Genomic DNA, 18,615 nt, shown 5'->3' on the forward strand with positions numbered 1-18,615 from the left:
GAAGCACTGGCTCAAATAATCTAGTACTCGTCTTACTACCGGAGGTCACTGAACCTCTGCAAACCGCTTAACATGACTCTGTCCTGGGATATTTTATTGAGAGACAACACCATAGCATTAGATGCCCTCAACTGGAACCATCCCCAAAGGATTGCCTCACACATTAAGAAACTCTGTCTCTCAGACACACCTCAGCATTCCCTCTCAGCTTCCTAGACATTCCAACTCACACATAGTGTACATTTACTGTAATCCCTTCCCAGTCTTCCCTGCACCCTCCTGCTGCTCTTAGAAGCCTACAGCTAGCTCACACCCTCCAGGCTCTGCACAGAGCACTCTCACCCTCCTAATACAGACTCTCACCTTTGACCTGACACAGTATGCGCTCTTTCACTCACCTGGGAGAGGGACCCTAACAGGTACATTTAGTATATTTCAGTGCGCACCTCATTTCAGAAAAATAATCACTACTTAAGTGATTTATGTTTATTTGGTGACAAAGACAAATGAAACGTACGATTAAAAGTTTAACAGATAATTCAAGAGAACATGCCCAAATGTAACTATCAACTCCTTTACAAGTCTATATGCATTAGACCGTTGAACTTGGCTGTAGGCCACAGGATGTGGGCATATGAAGGTGGTGTGATGAAAGATTACTTTTTTCTTCAGAATCCGACAGGTCGATACATCAGGATTCTCATTTTCTTCATTAGGCTATTTTTAAGTTCTGGCCTGAAACACAAACAAGGATTAATGGGTAGTTTGCTTTAATCTGACGAACGAATACTATCACAGATTTATTGTAACATATTTTTCGAAAAACAACATGTGGCACTTTAGCATGCGCAATAGAGTCACTTACAAATGGAGCCATTTAAAAGCGTGAGAAGGGAGAATGCCTTAGAGTCAAAGATGGCAGATTCCTAAATGCGCTTCTCCCCACTCAAGTCCTGAATCCCCATTCGAGTCTTGAATCCTCCACTAATAGGCACCAGGAAGGACCCATCTGACTGGGGTCTGTGATGCATTCATAAAACCCTATCTGCAGCCTGAAGGTGGAGCCGCTGGAGGAGGCTGGGTTGTTCCCTTGGAGTATCCTCGGGGGTAGACTGCGAGGCACTGACAAGATGGAAGCCACTGGCATGCAGGGCTAGAACTGATGGGTTCTAGCTTAGGCAGAGTGATCGAGACAGTCCTAAGATGGCTCCTGAGGGGTGCCTGCAGAGACAGAGGTGACTCTACTGTCCAGGGGCGGGTCACTCAATGGGAGCCATGCCATAAAGACATGGTTGAGCCCGAAAACCGGCCAACCCTGTGACACACTGATCTGAACTTAAGGCTTCCCCCATAGGCGGGCACGCAGCAGGGACTTGGGTGTCCCACCTGATCAAGGAAGACACTTGTACGAGCTGGTTGGCTACCCAAGGAGACATCAGGGGAAAGCCAGCGCAGGGTGGCTAATGGGACTCCCTGTACCCCAGAGTCCTTTCCTTGATCACCTTTCTGTCATCTGGCAGATATATACTGCAGTCTAGGTTTGTCCTCAAAGAATGAAGGGTTACTGAAGGAATACCACTGAGTCCTGCATCCTTTCTTTTGCCATTGATCCACAAGATCTGCAGCTAGTAGTCTTTGGAGGAAGTATGTCTTGCAGTGTCATCTGACCCAAACCTTCTTTCAGACAACACGTTACAGGCATTTGCAGCATGACAACTTCTTTCTGGATAATTGGGATGCCACATAAAACTGCTAACATGAGGAAGAACTACCCTGTACCTCACCAATTCAAACAACCTCTCTGCATGATTCGTTCCTGCCAAGTTTACCTACCAGTTTGGGAACACTGGCTCCGAGAAAGCAATTAAATGGAGACCAAGAGAGCTAGGCAAAACTCTCTCGGCTTGGCAACCAAAGGGAGCGGAGACCTGCACTCTGGAAACCATGTGACAAAACCCTAGATTCACCCAAGTCATTGTGTCGAATCTAAACAACAGATCTTATCAGAAAAATTAAGCTTTACTCAAAGGCAGATAAAGGTCCAATAGAGAACTTGCGAGAGGACCCATATCAAAATGACATGAGGAAGTGGCGTTTGGTCAAGGTATACAAAAAAGGGTGGTCCCAAACAGGTTTTGACACAACTGCATTTTACATAGACTTTTTTTTATTTGATGTAGCAGCAAAACGGCCAAATGGATTGTAATGAAGTTTCACAGCAATGTAGATTTAACTATGTAGATGATCCTGGTGAAAGATGTGTAGCACAATACTACTAAAAGTAGCAAGGAAGCCCAAGAAATAAAATACACTGCATATGTTTAATACATGAACAACTATAAGACACATTTATAGTCACATGATTATGCAAACCAATAAACGAATACACAACAAATACAATAGAAGAAAATTAAGAAATCACATTAAGGACTTGAATACCATCTTGGGGGATTGGATACCCAGTCACAAATGTGACGGATATCCCGTCTGACATATTACAATTTCCATAGGAAATAATGGAATTGTAATTTAGAGGACAGGATATCCGTCACGTTTGTGAAGGAGTAACCTTGTCCTCCAAGATCGTAATGAGGCCCTAAATCTCATTGCCACTCTCTTGTTTAGTTAGGAATCCCAGAGATAGGAATTCCTCAGATTTTTACTACCTAATAACTTTTTACTCATTTGTCGAATTGAATATCTTTGTGGTGAATCGTTAAAGGGTTTCAAAGATAAAACGGGGCCCCAAAACAACATTTTCCACCAATGCTTTTTCCATAGACTATGGCATTTGATGTAGCGCAGAAACAGCTGAACGGATTTACATTAACTTTTGCAGAATTGGGCCGTGGCTTTGTGGCAAAGCGTGATGGCCGCGAGATAGAGTAGCTCCTCAAATACCATCTCCCTTCCGTCACTCTGATTTGACCCCCGAGTGGTGGAAGTGCCGTCGGAAATTACGAGGGTGCTGTCAAACCAAAAATCAACATCGTAGGACCCGTATTGGGGGAGATATGGTCATCGCTACTTGCAGCCTTCTCCAGGCCTGAAGCTTGGACCTGCAGTAAACACTCGGGCCAGAGGTGCTGCGGCGAAGAATGGCCTGCACCCAAAGCGAGACCGTGGTCTGGGCCCACAGCCCAAAAAGGAGAGAACATAGCGGGGCGGAGGCTCCTGGCGAAGATTGGACTGCATAGGCACAGCTGCCCTGGAAAATTGTGAGGTGAGCCGGGCCCTTGCCGGAGGCGAAATCCTGGTCATGTCCCTGCAGGCTGATTAGGGTGCGCCTGCAGCTCAACAAAAGCGGTCTCTGCCCCGGGGGGGGGGGGGTCGTGGCCGCAGCTGAGTATTGTGGCCACGGGGAGGGCCATCCTAACAAAACAGAGATATTGAGCAGGCACGCACGGGACCCCTGGAGGGCCGTTTCTTCCCTGGCAGCCAAGCACGGCAGCTGGAGCAACTTCTGAAGGCAGCAGTGCTGCAACATATACTGGAGAGGACACAAGGCGAGAGAGGTGGTTGTGCACTGAGAGGCCCTGAAGGTGTGTGAGAGCCCCAGGTCTGGTTGGCCCCAATAGTCTGCGCAAAGCACATGGCGAACACGCTGCCCCACAGAGAGTGACCATCCTGCCCTCCTAAGCAAAGGTGAAGAGACCGCTCAGTGCACCGACGAAGGAGGGCCGCTTGTCAGAGCGGGGTGGTGGTGAAAAGCTTCCCTACCAAGCAACCCACATTCAACCTCCACACAACACCATGGGGCGCAACAGGGGTGGGCCTCCTCCCGCCCCGATAAAGCTTGGGCGTCTTGAGCCCCATGTGGACGGATTCCCTGCCAGAACCGGTGTAACAAGCTACTCCTACCACAAGAACATACCGCCTTGCAAGGTAGAGTGAGGCGGGCAGGACAGCGCTGAAAGAAGATGTTGGGTTCGAGGGGCCCCAAAGTGACCCAACAGAATAAGTTGGACAGGTACCGAAGGCGGCAATCCCCGAGCATCATACCAGGGACAAGACAGCGGTGGGACCAGAGGGAGATCTCCCTGAACTCATGCTAAAAGACATCAAAGAGGCAATCGCGGGGGTCAGATCGTCTCTGGAGCAGAGAATGGATGCAATTACATCGGAGGTGACGCTCATCAGGGCAGACCTCACCAAAATTGGTGAGAAAGTAACGCAAATGGAGATCACCACCTCCAGCCTAGTCGACGATACCTCGCAACTCCAGCACAAAATCCAAGAACTACAGGCCTTCACAAAATTAGCAGAGGACAAGCTAGACGAATATGAGTGGTGCACCAGACTCAACAGCATGTGAATTATTGGGGTGCTGGATAAGGCGGAGGGGCAAGCAACCAACCTATTTGTGGAGGACCTTATACTTACTCACCTTCAACCTAAGAGCCTGTCAAACTTCTTCATGGTCGAAAGGGCCCATAGAGTCCCTGGGGGATGACCGAAGCTCGGAGCACCTCCTTGCCCTATACTGGCTAGTTTGCTGAATTTTCGAGACCGAGACACCATACTAGAAAATGCCAGGGTGGCCCCACCTCTTCGCTACGAGAACACAGAGATCTCTTTCTACCCGGACTTCACCCTGGATGTGCAGAAACAGCAATGAACATTTCTTGCTGTGAAGAAAAAACTTAGAGACAAAAGAGTAAAGTACGCAATGCTGTTTCCGGCCCGACTTCGGGTGGAGGCAGATGGAAAAGTCTGGTTTTTCGTAAATCCTGAAGCAGCTACTGACTGGCTGGAGGGCTGGCGAGGGGCTAAAGAACACAATGCTCATTGAATGTCTTACCTGTCCGGGTCCACGGCTAAGACTCTGTTCCGATCAAGAGGTGCCCTAGACATATTCTAACCTTCTAAGTATGCAAAATCCCTGTGCGTAGTAGAGGTATGCAGAACTCACTCGAGGAAAGTAGCTTGGTCAGATGTATTATTTTCCCTACGATGTTCTGTTATTGTTGACCAGCCCCACACGGGGAGCCACATTAGAGCATCATACAAGGGAGGGGGCGGAGTGGTGGAGCTTCTCACCCCCGCATTAGACTACCTTTAGTTTAAGTTTGGGCGACAGGCACTCTGCATATTTGGTTTAATGGGCAGTTTAAAGCCCAGAGTGCAGGGGAGCAGGGAGGGGGGTAGTTGGGATGGGAATGTTTTTTTTTACATGTACAAGTTAAGTCGACATGGATTATCCGCTTACTGGAAGAGGAATGCACAAATCATACATGCTTTAATTAGCGCACACTGGGACAAAAGCTTTAGACTCCTGAGTTGGAACGGCAGCAGGCTTGGGGACAAATTAAAATATTGCATAGTTTAACAATACATCAAACGACACTCCCCAGACATTGTACTACTTCAAGAATCCCACCTGGCATAGAACTCCTCTAAAGCACTGACTAGATGGGGTTATTGGCTCGTGACACACAATGGCTCCAGAGAAGTCGCCATCATGTTCAAAAACTCCTCCCCCCTTTCCATGCAGCACACCTGGATGGACGAATTGGGCAGATACACTGCGGTCTCGGGACAGTGGGAGGAGAAAACACTTACATTAATGGCAGTCAATGTCCACCCCGGTCTTCTGGGCTGCACCTTCAAAGACTTAGGTACAATCCTACTTTTGCTCCCCGAGGGTCATCTACTCGTGGGAGGAGACTTTAATTCGGTGGTATCGGGATCTCTCGATCGAAAATGGCTCCTCGTATCGATGGCTACCGGATTTTCTGGACACCGTAGGCGAAGTGGATGCGTGGAGGGTGTACCACCCGGATAGTATCCAGCACAACCTTCATTTAGGGGCACACAATAGACTATCTCGGATAGATTATCTCCTTGTACCAGCATCTCGGATAGCAAACATCCAGGAAATCAGACACATGGCACGAGGCATATCCGACCACTCTCTGGTGTGGGCTCAACTAGTCCTGGGTGAGAAAAGGGTGGCAAAGATTGCACCTATCAACCAATGGTATCTTTGTAACCCTGTGGTTAAAAAAGCCCTCATACAAGCATTGGATAATTACTTCCTGGAAAACGAGGGGTCAGTAGGGTCTTCCCAAACCCTATGGGAAGCATGTAAAACAGTAATAAGGGGACAGGTACTCTCACTGATAGCTGGAGTGCGTAGAGAGAAACTGAAGGATCTAGGTCACGCGGAGAACCAAGGCCTCCGGCTGGAGGAGGATCTTGGGGAGGAGGTCTCGCAGGAGAAACTACATGCCCTGAAACTTAAAAAGGACGAATATAAATCCATAGCTACTGACATGGCCAAAAGACATCAGAGTGTATGATTTGGGAGACAAGGCTGAGAAGTTGATTGCCTGGCTGGACAGGAAAGAAATGGCGAGCAGACTAGTGCCAGAGTTGACAGATGAATCGGGTGGGAAAATAACTGATCACCAAGCAATTGCTAATGAATTTGCTACTCACTATAGCACTGTTTACGGAGCAAGTACTGCCTTATCAGAAGATGATTCTCGGGCTCTGCTTCTAGATATACAGCTGCCCAGCCTGTCAGCAGAAGAAAAGAGCAAGTTAGATAGTGATTTCACCAATGATGAACTAGCACAGGCGATTAGGAGTTTGTAATCCGGTAAGGCCTTGGGCCCCATCGGTCTACCCATCGAGCTATACAAGCTAAAACCAGATAAGATAGCCCCACACATGTGGGCCATGTTTGAGGAGAGCCAGAAGTTGAGTACGCTCCCGCTAGACCAGAGGGTCGCAACGCTGGTTACCATATACAAAGAGGGTAAGCCAAAGGGTAAATGCTCATCCTATAGGCCCATCTCCTTGCTCAATGTGGAACCCAAAGTACTAGGCAAATTGATGGTGAGTCGTCTCGTCCAAGTAATAAGTAAGTTGGTGCACCCTGACCAATCGGGCTTCATGCCCAATCGTAATACTGCACTAAACCTACGCAGAGTGCATGGTGTGCTGGGAAGAGTGGCCACGATTCAGGAGGCAGTGGTCGTGGTTTTCTTAGACGCCACCATGGCGTTTGACACTATCAAACAGGCGTATCTCTTCGCAGTCCTAGCGAAAATGGGCTTTGGGCCTGGCTTTGTCAAGTGGTTTCGGCTCCTTTACTCAGAACCCCTGTCTCATGTCGTGGTTAACAACAAGAAATCGGAGATATTTCCACTGGGTCGTGGGACCCGCCAGGGCTGTCCAATGTCACCCCTGCTCTTTGCCCTCTCACTGGAGCCATTGGCAGCATGGATTCGCAGAGATCCAGTAATACGAGGGCTGAGATGGTCGGCAGAATGGGAGGACCGCATTTTTCTGTATGCGGACGACATCCTCCTGTATCTTGCCTCCCCGAAAGCATAGCTCCATAGAGTGCTCCAAATCTTCACAACCTTTGGTATACACAATCAATTGGAGTAATTCCCTCATGTATGTCCTTAGAGGAGATCCTCCACCCCCGCCCAGGGGATGTCCTATACAGATATCTAAAATGGGCTTCCAATGTCTGGGCTTCTTTATCACCACAGACCCCAAAATCCGATACGAGCGCAACCTGCTCCCCCATGCAGAGACTGAGGCAAGACGTCTCGATTTGGAGGGTGCTCCCACTTTCGCTGTTGGGCAGGGCAGCGATTTTCAAAATGATGTAATCACTGTGCTTCCTCTACGTTTTGCAGAACTTCCCGGATTTGGTCCCTGCCAGATACTTCAAGGAGATAGAGGGCCTGCAGAGGGAATTGCTGTGGGATGGCAGGCCCCGTATAGCTTTGAATAAACTTGCTCTAAATTGGTATGATGGGGGATCGGTCTTCCAGACCTCAAAAAATATTATTTTGCTGCCCACCTAGCCGCGATCAACCACTGTATTTATCGCCACGGGATGACCAAGGGTATGCAATGAATAAATTGCTACTGCCAGGTGGAAGCTACAACAGGGCTCTTTACTCTAGACCCCGACGATTCCCTTTAACAGGGCCGACTTAACATTCAGTCCAGATTTGGCATTCAGCGAACAGAAGCCTGGGTTGGGACCAGAAACTTACATTGGAGAATTCCTTGTAGGATGCGGAACAGTTGGGCACGCTGAGGACCTCCAAAGGGTTTGAAAAATGGAATTTAATTGCGATTTCAAAGATTGGAGACCTCTGTGTGGAGGACGAGATGATACCATTCGCATTGCTGCAGCAGAAATACGAGCCAACAGACACAGAGTATTTTAGATATTTGTAAGTCCGGCACACGCTTGAGTCACGGCTACCGAAAGGCTCCTCTCCCCCTGAATCCTCGCCATTAGAAGATAGGCTGCTTGACGGATACTTGCCAAAGAAAGCAATATCCCTGACCTATAAAAAGCTGATTAATAATACCTCAGACCCCCTCAGGCAGACAAGGGAGCGCTGGGAGAGAGATGGGCTGGATCTCGATGACGAGGAGTGCCAGGAGGTTGTGGCCTCCCCACGAGAGGTGACAATCTCTGCTAGACTGCGACTCGTTCAACTAAAATATTGCATAGAGTGTACATCTCGGGCCCAGTCTGGTTCAAATGGGAAGAGTTGATGGAGGAGAGTGCAGAAGACAATGTGGTCATGTAAGCACATTTATGCATATGATATGGGAATGTGGGTGCATTTAGCGATACTGGAAAAAGATACATGACACTATGAGTGAGGTACTGGCAGTTGCTATTCACCCTGAAGCTAAAAGATGCCTTCTGAATGTATGGGAGCCAACTGATCTAAATAGCAAAGAAAATATGGGTCACTCTGGGCCTAATGGTGGCAAAATAAAACATTGCCAATTGTGGGGAGCAGTGGTATCGCCCAAAATCGAGGCTTGGAAGGCAGACATGGACTGGTGTACGTTCAGGGAAAAAACAGTGTACGTAGCACGGGGATGCCTCAAATTATGGTCCTCTGTATGGAGCAAATGGAATGCCTACCGTGAAAATATATGTATCCCTCCCACTGTCCCCTTAATTGATGATCCATCCACACTGTGAAAGTTGTACCCCTCAATGCATTATCTGTATGACAATTGTAAAACTGTGACTATGAATGTATCTTTACACAAATTCCTCCTAATGTAATCTGAAATGTCAAATTCCTTATGTTTAATAAAAATAAATATTTTTAAAAAAAACTACAGAATTATATATTATGGTGTGGAGAAGATCATTTTTGGGTACTGCTTGTAATTAGGGTAAGTGTTTTATAAGCTATAAGGCATTGAAAACTTAGGTACGTCTGTGACTGTGGAACTATTGTGGAATTTCGCAATATATTGTGTAACTACTGCATTACATGGTGATGACAGGTTATTATCTAATTGGCTAAAGACTGCCTTTACAAATGGTTAATGCAAAAAGAACAATTGATGGAGAGAATGTTGAACAATGTCAAACATTCACCCCAGTACAGAGATCTGGGCCTAAATACAATGGGGCAGATTTATGAGGTTTTGCCGTAGGGAAGCGAAGCAGGCCTTCCTGCTGCGCTTCCCTACGGCAAAAGAAAAGGGCAGGGATGCGCCGTATCTATAAAATGCGGCGCATTCCTGTCCTTTTCCCCTGCGCCGGCGCACAATGCGCTGCCTGCGCCAACGCAGGCACCTCTGCACCATGGTGCAAGGGTGCCTGCGTTGCGGAGATGAATATTTTTGTACAGGAAGGGAAACCTTTCTGTACAAAAATAATCACAAGAGGTTTTTCCTCTTTGTATGGGTGCTACAGAATGCAGCACACATAGAAAAAGGAAAAACGAGGAGAAATAAAGATATTTCTCCCCGTTGCGCCTCCCTTACGCCTCCCCTGGGAGGCGTAAGCTTTTGGCGCTGCCTCAGATTTACGATTTCTCGTAAATCTTGGTAAGTGCCAAAAGGCCATGGATGTTGCTGGGAACGCCCACAGCAACACCCATTGCACGGCCCTTTAACGCAGAACACTGCGTTAAAGGGACTGATATTTATGAGGCAGCATTAAGCCAAAAAAAGTGGCTCAGTGCTGCCTGATAAATATCACGCAGGCTTCTGCGCCACGGAACGTCACAAAAAGTGACGTACCGATGGCGCAACGGGCCTCATAAATCTGCCCCAAAGTTTTTTGCTCCCCATGGTATTCTAGTTTAAACCCAGCCATCTTGAACCTGCTCCCCATGGGAACAGTCCAGCCCAAATTGCCAGGTAAGGTCTTCCCTGGACTGCAAACAAGCATCCTGGGACCGGTTTGGGGCTTCACCCCTCATCAGCCAGGCTAGCGTGACTCCAGTGGCATGGAGAGCATGTGACCCATGCCTGGGCATACCTGGCCGACTAGGGATGACAAATGCAAAAAGAAAAATTGTTGGACAGAATGGTGAACAATGTCAAACATTCATCCCAGTACAGAGACCTGGGCCTAAATCCATTGTTTGTTTGCTCCCCATGCCATTACAGTTTAAACCCAGCCATTTGCAAATCAGTCCTGACCCTGCTCCCCTTGGGAACAGTCCAGCTGGAACTGCTGGCGGATTTTGATATGGCTGGTCCAAACTGGGGTGGCGTAGTGAGAAAAAGAACAATGGATTTAACCCAAATCTCTTGCCTGGGGGTGCATGTTTGACTTACTCAGCATTCCGTCCATCATTTTTTGCTGTAGTACTTTTCACCCTATGCCAGACATGGGTTCCTTACTCGTTGTGCCACTGGATTCAAACTAGCCTGGCTGATGAGGGGTGAAACCCTGAAAACGGTTCTAGGATGCTTGTTTCCGGTCCAGTGAGGACCCGGCTTGGCAGTTCGGGCTGGACGGTCCCCATGAGAAGCAGGGTCAAGACTGATTTGCATATGGATGGGTCCAAACTGGGGTAGCATAGTGAGCAAAAGAACAATGGATTTAAACCCAGCTCTCTTGAATAGGGGTGAATGTTTCATTTTCCTACCATTCCATCCATCATTTTTAGCTGTGGCACTTTTCAAAAGTTTAAGGCAGCCATGTTGTTTTGAGGCTGATTTGCCAGTATTATGACTAAGGACCTTCGATATAGGGAAGTTTTAAGTTTTATATTTGTGCCCTACCTATTACCACTTTCTAAATATTTTACAAACATGTTATGGAGTACTGCGGTACTACCTAGAAATTAGAGCAGTACCTACATTTTGTTTAAAGTAAATATCTTAAAAAGTTGTAAAAACCTTGTAATACTTTATAGTTCACGATTATAATGTAGTACAGTGTATTTACAATTTTTAACATATGTAATTCTGTAGAGTGCTATTCCATAATACCCCACTCAACTGTATGTCACTCCAGTCTATGCCACTCCACTGTATGCTATTCCACTGTACACTGTTCCACTTCCAATGTATGCTATTCTGCTCAACACCACTGCACTGTACTGTACTCTATGCTATTCTACTATCTGCCACTCCACTCTACGCTATTACACTGTATGCAACTTCAGTCTTCTCCACTCCACTGTATGGTATTCCACTCTACCCCACTCCACTGTCTGCCACTCCATTCTAGACTGTTCCATTGGATGTCACTCCACTGTACACTAATATAATCTACCCCACTGCATTGTACAACACTCCACTCTATGCCACTCTATTGTATGCTGCTCCAGTCTACGCTACTCCACTGTACATCACTCCACTGTACACTACTCCGCTATATGCTATTCCACTTTATGCCACTTCAGTCTATGCTAATCCACTGTATGCCATTTCAGTGTACTCTCCTCCACTCTATATAACTCTACTCCACAAAACTCTATTACTCTCCATGTTATTTTGCTAGACTCTACTCCACTCTATCCCCGTTCACTCCACTGTCTGAATCTGTACTCTATTCCCATGCACTCTATTGTACAACACTCTGCAACAGTTTCTAACACTGTACAACTCAGCACTCCACTCTACTGTATGAGATATATAACAGTTTTCTCAAGTAACTATAACTCGTGCCCTAGGGTAACTAGAACTCGCGCCACCGCCATGCAGTTTTCTCATTAATAATTTCACAGCAAATGTTTCAGTGATATTATCTATGATGTCATAGAAGATATCATAAGTGATGTAATATATATATTTTTTTGCGGTTTTATATAGGACGAACTTGACCCAAAGGTATTGGAGTGCTTCGCATGAGAACCTGTCACGTTACACAAGGGCACATTAATTTTTGGTAGGCACGGAGAGATTAAGTAATTTTCCCAGAATCACGGGATGTTGAGCCGGCGAAGAGGCTCAACTATGTGGGGTAATTAGCAGTTCATGGCGAGGACGCAGCGGGAGGGTTGGCCAGAAGGCCTGGCCTGTTGACAGGCCCTGTGGCCAACCCCTCAAAGGCATCCAACTTGGGAGGGGGGCATGCAGCTGCACTCCCTGGACCACTTTTAGCCCGGGGGACCCCAACCCCTGGTGCCTGGCACATTTTGTGGGGGAGGGGGTACCTGGCCCCTTCCACAGGCCATTTTGGACCCCGGGGACCCCCATGCCCCAGGGCCCACCAATGTAATTATGGACAGTACATGGCCCCCTCAATGGACTGCTTTTGGCTTCATGGACCCCATCTGCCTGGACCAGGCCCAATTCTAAATGGGGAGGGGGCAAGTCCCCCCCCCCTTTCTGGGCTGATTTCAGCTGTGGGGACCCCATCCCTGGGGCCCAGCACTTTTTGGAAATGGGAAGGGGGCATGCGGCTGCCCCCCCAGGCCAATATTGGCCCAGGGGACCCCATCCCCTGGGGCACAGCCAATTACTAAAGGGGGGGTGTGGGGCCCCCTCCCTGGACCAGTTTCAAGCCCGGGGACCCCATCCCCGAGGCATGGGCAATGATTGAAGGGAGCATCCCCCGGTGCTCTGCCAACTAAAGGTTGGTATCCTGGTGTTCACCCTGGGTGCCCAGCAAATCCTTGGTGGGGGCTGCGAGGGACCCCAAGGCCCCCGCTATGCCAGCCGGCTCCCTACATCCAATTACTTGAGATAACTCTAACTATAACTGCTGAATTTCAATGGGTTTGTATGAGTGAAATCTGAACCTAACTATAATGGCCTGTAACCTTTGTTTTTCTCAGTGAATTTCCAAGGTTGTTAGAAATTGTATTTCCAATCTATAACCTCTCTGTAACATTTGATTTTTTCAGTGATTTTCTTCATTTTTTAATGCTATTTCCTAACTATAACGTCCCTGCAACCTGGGTGTGTGAGGGGGTGTGTGAATGGATGTTTGAGTGTGTGGGTATGTGTGTGGTGGGTGTGTGAGTGCGTGTGTGACTGGCTGCATGGGACTATGAGTGGGACTGTGAGTGGGTGTGGGAGTGGCTGCATAGGTTTGTGATTGTGAGTAGCTGTGTGAGTGAATGTCTGGGTGTGTGAGTGATTTTGTGTGTCTGTGAGTGGGTGTGTGAGTGGTTGTATGGGTGTGTGAGTGGCTGTGTGAGTGGGTGTGTGGGTGTGTAAGTGGGTGTGTGAAAGCTGTGCGAGTCTGTGAGTGTTTGTGTGAGTGGATTTGAGTGTCTGTGAGTGGGTGTGTGATTTGCTGAATGGTTGTGTGAGTAGGTGTGTGAGTGGTTCTGTAGGCATGTAAGTGAGTGTGTAGAAGCTGTATGGGTCTGTGAGTGGGTGTGTTAGTGGTTTTGAAGGTCTGTGGGCAGGTATGTGAGTTACTGTATGGGTGTGTGAGTGTGTAATTGGGTGTGTGAGTGGCTGTATGGGTATGTGAGTGGGTGTGAGGGTGGTTGTATAGGTGTGTGAGTGAGTGTGTGAGTAGGTGAGTGTATGTTTTTAAAGTTAGTGTCTGGATCCATTGATCCACCCAGAATCAACCTGAATCAGTAAGGATCTGGGGAGGATCCAGGAAGGATCCAGGGAGGATCGGTGATGCCTGGCATCGTAAAAAAAAGGTTTTGTATCAGTTTCTTACCCATGACGGGCCCCTCGAAGACCCCTCCATTAGTCCTAGGGGGTCAGAGTACCGCTACCCTGACCCTTTCCATCACTTTTTAACTTTCTTTTCCCAGCAGGGAACCGTCTCCTGATAAACAAAAGGGTGACTGCAACTTTACTCTCAGGCTGTGGCCAGCCCATCACGGCATTGTTGCTGGAGCATGGATTTCTGAATCCGAGGAGGGTCAGCATCCCTATGTATACAAATTTGGATTTCCCTTAATATTTCCAAAACTATATAATGGATTTACACAAAATCAGAAAAAAACAGTTCTCTGGACTAATATCTACCTTTCTGCCAAATTTGGTGTAATTCCGCTCAGCAGTTCGGGGTGTAGTCATGTCTAAAACTCCTATAGGAATTAACATGGGAAGCGCACGGCCCCTGCTTGACGGCTCGCCCCGAAACTTTCCATGCACAGCAAGAATCACTGGGGCACTTCCTCATGAATTGTTCCCAAAAAATATCATCAAGATAGGTTCAGATTGTAATGGAAAGTTTGGGGGTGATCCGTACAGTGGGGACTGAGAATTTGGGGTGCGCAATCAGGGTGTGTTTGTCATGTTAACGACCATAGGAACCTTTAGCCACACCTACAGCCCAAACCGCTGAACAGACTTACACAACCTTTGGCAGGGCGGGATTAGTTAAAGGTGGGACCCCTGCACCGGAGACCACCACCTCACCGGAGCAAACATACACTAATGAAGGGGGTCCGTTGCGGACTCCCTGCCTTAGGGGACCACCACCACCTCCACAGGGCTATATGCAAGATGAGAGGGGGCCACATGGCCCCCTTCTGGAGCCCTGTATGGCCCTCAGGACCGCCATCCCCCTGGGCCGGCTCCAGCAATGTCCCAGGGTGCCCACCCCCGAGACATTGCAGTTTGCTATGGCTTGGAGGGAGCACTGCTCCCACCAAACCATAGCAAACTCTGGTCCGCTTCATGGAAGCAAGAGCATTAAAAATGATCTCACTTCCACAAAGTGGAGCAGAATTGCTTTTGGACAGAGGGAGCTGCATGTTAGCAGCTCCCCCTGTCCAAAAGCAATGCCGGCTACTCCCCCCGTGGTCCCCAACAAAGTGACCATGCCCTGGGGGGGTGGGGTCCCCGGAGCAATATCAGCCCCCCTCCCCATTAAAAAACAAAATGTTGAAGGCCTGCCCCGGAGGATGGGGTCCCTTGGGTCCAAAATTGGCCCGGAAGGGGGGCCCCCTCCCGTTTTTTAAATTAGAAATTAAAAAAGGTTCAGGCCCGGGGATGGGGTCCTCAGGGCCCAAAATGGGCCAGGGAAAGGGGCCACTCAGCCTCCCTTCCTAAAAAAATTAAAAAATAAAAAGCCACAGTTTGCGGGAGGCCCCTCCCTCTTTCTCCACTACCCTGCAAATGCGCCTACTGGCATGCTCCTGGTGAGACCTTTCTAAGGAGGTGATTAGGATGGCAGGCGGATGGCCACTGCCGGCCCGGCGGTGGTGATCTGCCCGCCATCCCAATCAGAATTACCCCCCGCCATATTATAACGGCGGGGGTATCGTGGCAGACGCAAAGTGAGTCTGCTGCTTTTCCGCCAGTAGGCAATCGTTCCGATTGCTGGCTGGGCGGAGCTGGGGCACAATATGGTGGCGGTGCCTAGAAGGCACCGCCATCCATATTATGATGCATGGTCTTGGAGGCGTTTCCATGGCGCCGTTGCCGCCATGGCAAGGCTGGCGGGGATGTGCTTTGGGGGCCCGTTGCGGGCCCCCGGGGAGGTGGGGGGTGCACTTGGTTCCCATGTGCAAGGTGGCAGGTCCAGGAGGATGAGGGCCGCGGTTTCCCTGTTGTCTAGCAGGGTCCTGATGTCGTCGGTGGTGGCGATGAGGGCAGTCTTGTGCTGTGGTTGCTGCGGAACCCGGACTGGAATGGGTCCAGGATGCTGTTCTCCTCGAGGTAGCGGGTCAGTTGTTTGTTGACGGTCTTCTCGAATTATGTTAATTGTGTTATTCATTTATTTGTTTTTTATTTTAGGTGTGGGTTGTGGGGTTTATAGCGGTACAGGGTTGGAAGTAAATGAATAATAAGTAATTAATATTTAGTTGAAAATTCATATTAATTATTTAATTGATAAATAATTATGTTAATTGTGCAATTAATTTTATTTTATTTACATTTTAGGTGTGTATTGTGCATTTAGTAGAAGTATAGGGTAGGAATTAAATTCATTTTAATTAAGTAATAATTATGTTTTAATTGATATTAATTATTACATTGATAATTCATTATGTTAATTCAATTTTTGTTAAGTAAAATTTAAGGTGCATGCTGTATGTTTTGTAGGGGTATATTGTGGTAAGTAAATGAATTATAATTAAGTAATAATGATAATTAATTAATTGATACATTTTTATGTTAATAGTGTCAATAATTTTTTTAAGTTAATTTTAAGTGAAGGTTGTGAGTTTTGTATGAGTATATGGTGGTAAGTACCTTAATTAGATTTATGTAAAAAATATGTTTTGTTAAATAATTTTTAAATATTTGTATTTTAATGAAAAATAATATTGTAACAGATATTTAAAAATAAATTGTGTGTGTTGAAGTGTTTTTGTATGCTTAAAGGGTGTATGTGACTAAATATTAAATAAACTTAATTTAAAATAATTATAGAATCAAAAAATAAGTATGTTAAATATGTACATAAAACATATTTTACATTAAATATTAGGTGTGAGTTGTTGAGTTGTAAGAAAATATGGTGGGAAGTTAATTACATATTACCAGTTTATTATTATGTAATCGTTAATAATAAATGTTTAATTAAGATTTTGATATGAAAATGTTAAAAATAATAATTTTTAAATGTATATGTTTGTTGTGCGTTGTTTTACTTGTAAGTATAAATGGTAGTGTGGTAATTAACTATAATTATTTTCCGAATAGATTTTTATTATTAATATTTTAGGTAATAATAAAATATGTAACATGTTTATATAACATTATTTTAAATAACATTTTAGATGTATTGTTTGTTGGAGTAAAGGGTAGAATGTAACTTAAGTAATAACAAATGTAAATATAGGTAATTATTTTATAAACACTATGGGGCCGATTACGATGGCCGTCGGAAAAGCACTCCGACCGCCGTAGGTTGCGTAACAAAAAAACACCCCAATGACACATCCCCATGGCAAAAACAAAAAAAAAAAATCCCAGGTCAACCCAGATAACACACCTGACATGAATACTCAATTTGGACACACCCACATAGCTGAGTATAAAACCAAAACCTTCCCTGCCCAGCATCCTTTGCACAACTCCAGAAGTGAAGGACCAAACACCACAGTACAAAGGAGAGACAAATCATCACACATCACACCATCACAACCACCCACACCAACACACACCTCACATGTCTCCACCACCACCTTCCCACCTGCACATCAGACACCATGGCACAGAAAAAAAGGCCAAACTTCACAGACAATGAGTTATCAGTCATAGTAGATGAGATAATCAGAGTAGAACCACATTTGTTTGGAAGCAGGGTCCAACAGACACCAGTAGCCAGAAAAAATCAAATGTGGGAAAGGATAGTCAACAACGTCAATGCAGTAGGGACCACCCTGCGCACCCTGTGTGACTGTTGGCGTCAAAGCTGTCAGATAGGTTCTGTGAGGCCTAAGATGGGGCTCCAACTGAGCACATAGGTCTTGAAGGGTAAGGCGATTCAGACGGAATTTCCTTATGATGTCCTCATCCTCCATGTTCGCCAGCACTGGGAAAGGCCGATGCACATTTGATTGTCTCTTTCATAATATGAAAGAGGACACATGTCAATTAAATTCACTGACGAGATACGGCAAACATCTTACATATTGACTAACACCGTGACAATATTGACAAGACTATAACAACAGCTTAATGCACAAGTCACATGCACAGACCCCTTGATCTCATGTAGTCGTACAAGTGGTCAGTATGTGCATACTAACTATAGAGAACATCAGGGCCCGTCCCTTCACCACAGAGGAGCTGGAGGTCCTGGTGGATGAGGTCCTTGCACAGTATGGGAGGCTATATGGTGCTCCAGATGTACTGGTAATTGTCTGAGAAAAAGTTTGAGAGTGCTCAGAATGCTCACATGATGTTAACGTACAGTAATGTGTGCCTGTGAGTGCAAGCCAATCTGCATGCATCAATATTTTGCCAACAGCATGCTCCATACATTACCTAGCACTAATTGCACTTGAGTATGTGGGGAGGATGGCAACATGGACTCTTGTACAGCTCTTCTTAAGCCAAAATAAACGCATTTGTGGTTCTGAGACTGGGTAATGTAAATGTGTGAGTCACTGCCTAGCATGCTGACTTCATGTCAATGGGGTGTGTAGCCTTATTTCCACAGATGCCTGACGGCATTCAAGGATGGGAATGATGACATATTGTGGTTTGGCAGTTACACAGTTACACTACTGGTTTGAGAGACTTGAAGTCTGAACACACATTCCCTGTGCTATGTGATGCCCTAGTCCATTAAGTGTTCATATGCTCATTTGTGACATTACAAATGGAGCTTGGTCAGAGGGTAATGAATAATGTGTGTACAGTTTTCAAATTGACCCTATGGAGATGTTTCCATTCTGCACAGGAGTACAAGGCCTGAGTCTATCACACTTGAGGCTAATTCACCTATGACACTTCAGCTAAATGTGAGGTGGACAGGTCATC

The 18,615-nt window shown here is 46.5% G+C and overlaps 1 protein-coding gene across 5 annotated transcripts in view; it reads right to left on the reverse strand.

The window, feature by feature from the left end:
* Nucleotides 1-471: 471 nt before the first annotated feature.
* Nucleotides 472-18,615, reverse strand: part of LOC146833904 (complement factor H-like) — a 1,264,875-nt gene continuing 1,246,731 nt past the window's right edge. For all 5 annotated transcript variants that reach the window (XM_085601813.1, XM_085601812.1, XM_085601811.1 and 2 more), the window contains one exon: nucleotides 472-735. In XM_085601813.1, the coding sequence (XP_085457939.1) occupies nucleotides 724-735 (12 nt within the window). In that variant the 3' untranslated portion in view covers nucleotides 472-723. The remainder of the gene's footprint in view (nucleotides 736-18,615) is intronic.

Source organism: Triturus cristatus, chromosome 4_2 (genome assembly GCF_964204655.1).
Source record: "Triturus cristatus chromosome 4_2, aTriCri1.1, whole genome shotgun sequence".
Lineage (NCBI taxonomy): Eukaryota > Metazoa > Chordata > Amphibia > Caudata > Salamandridae > Triturus > Triturus cristatus.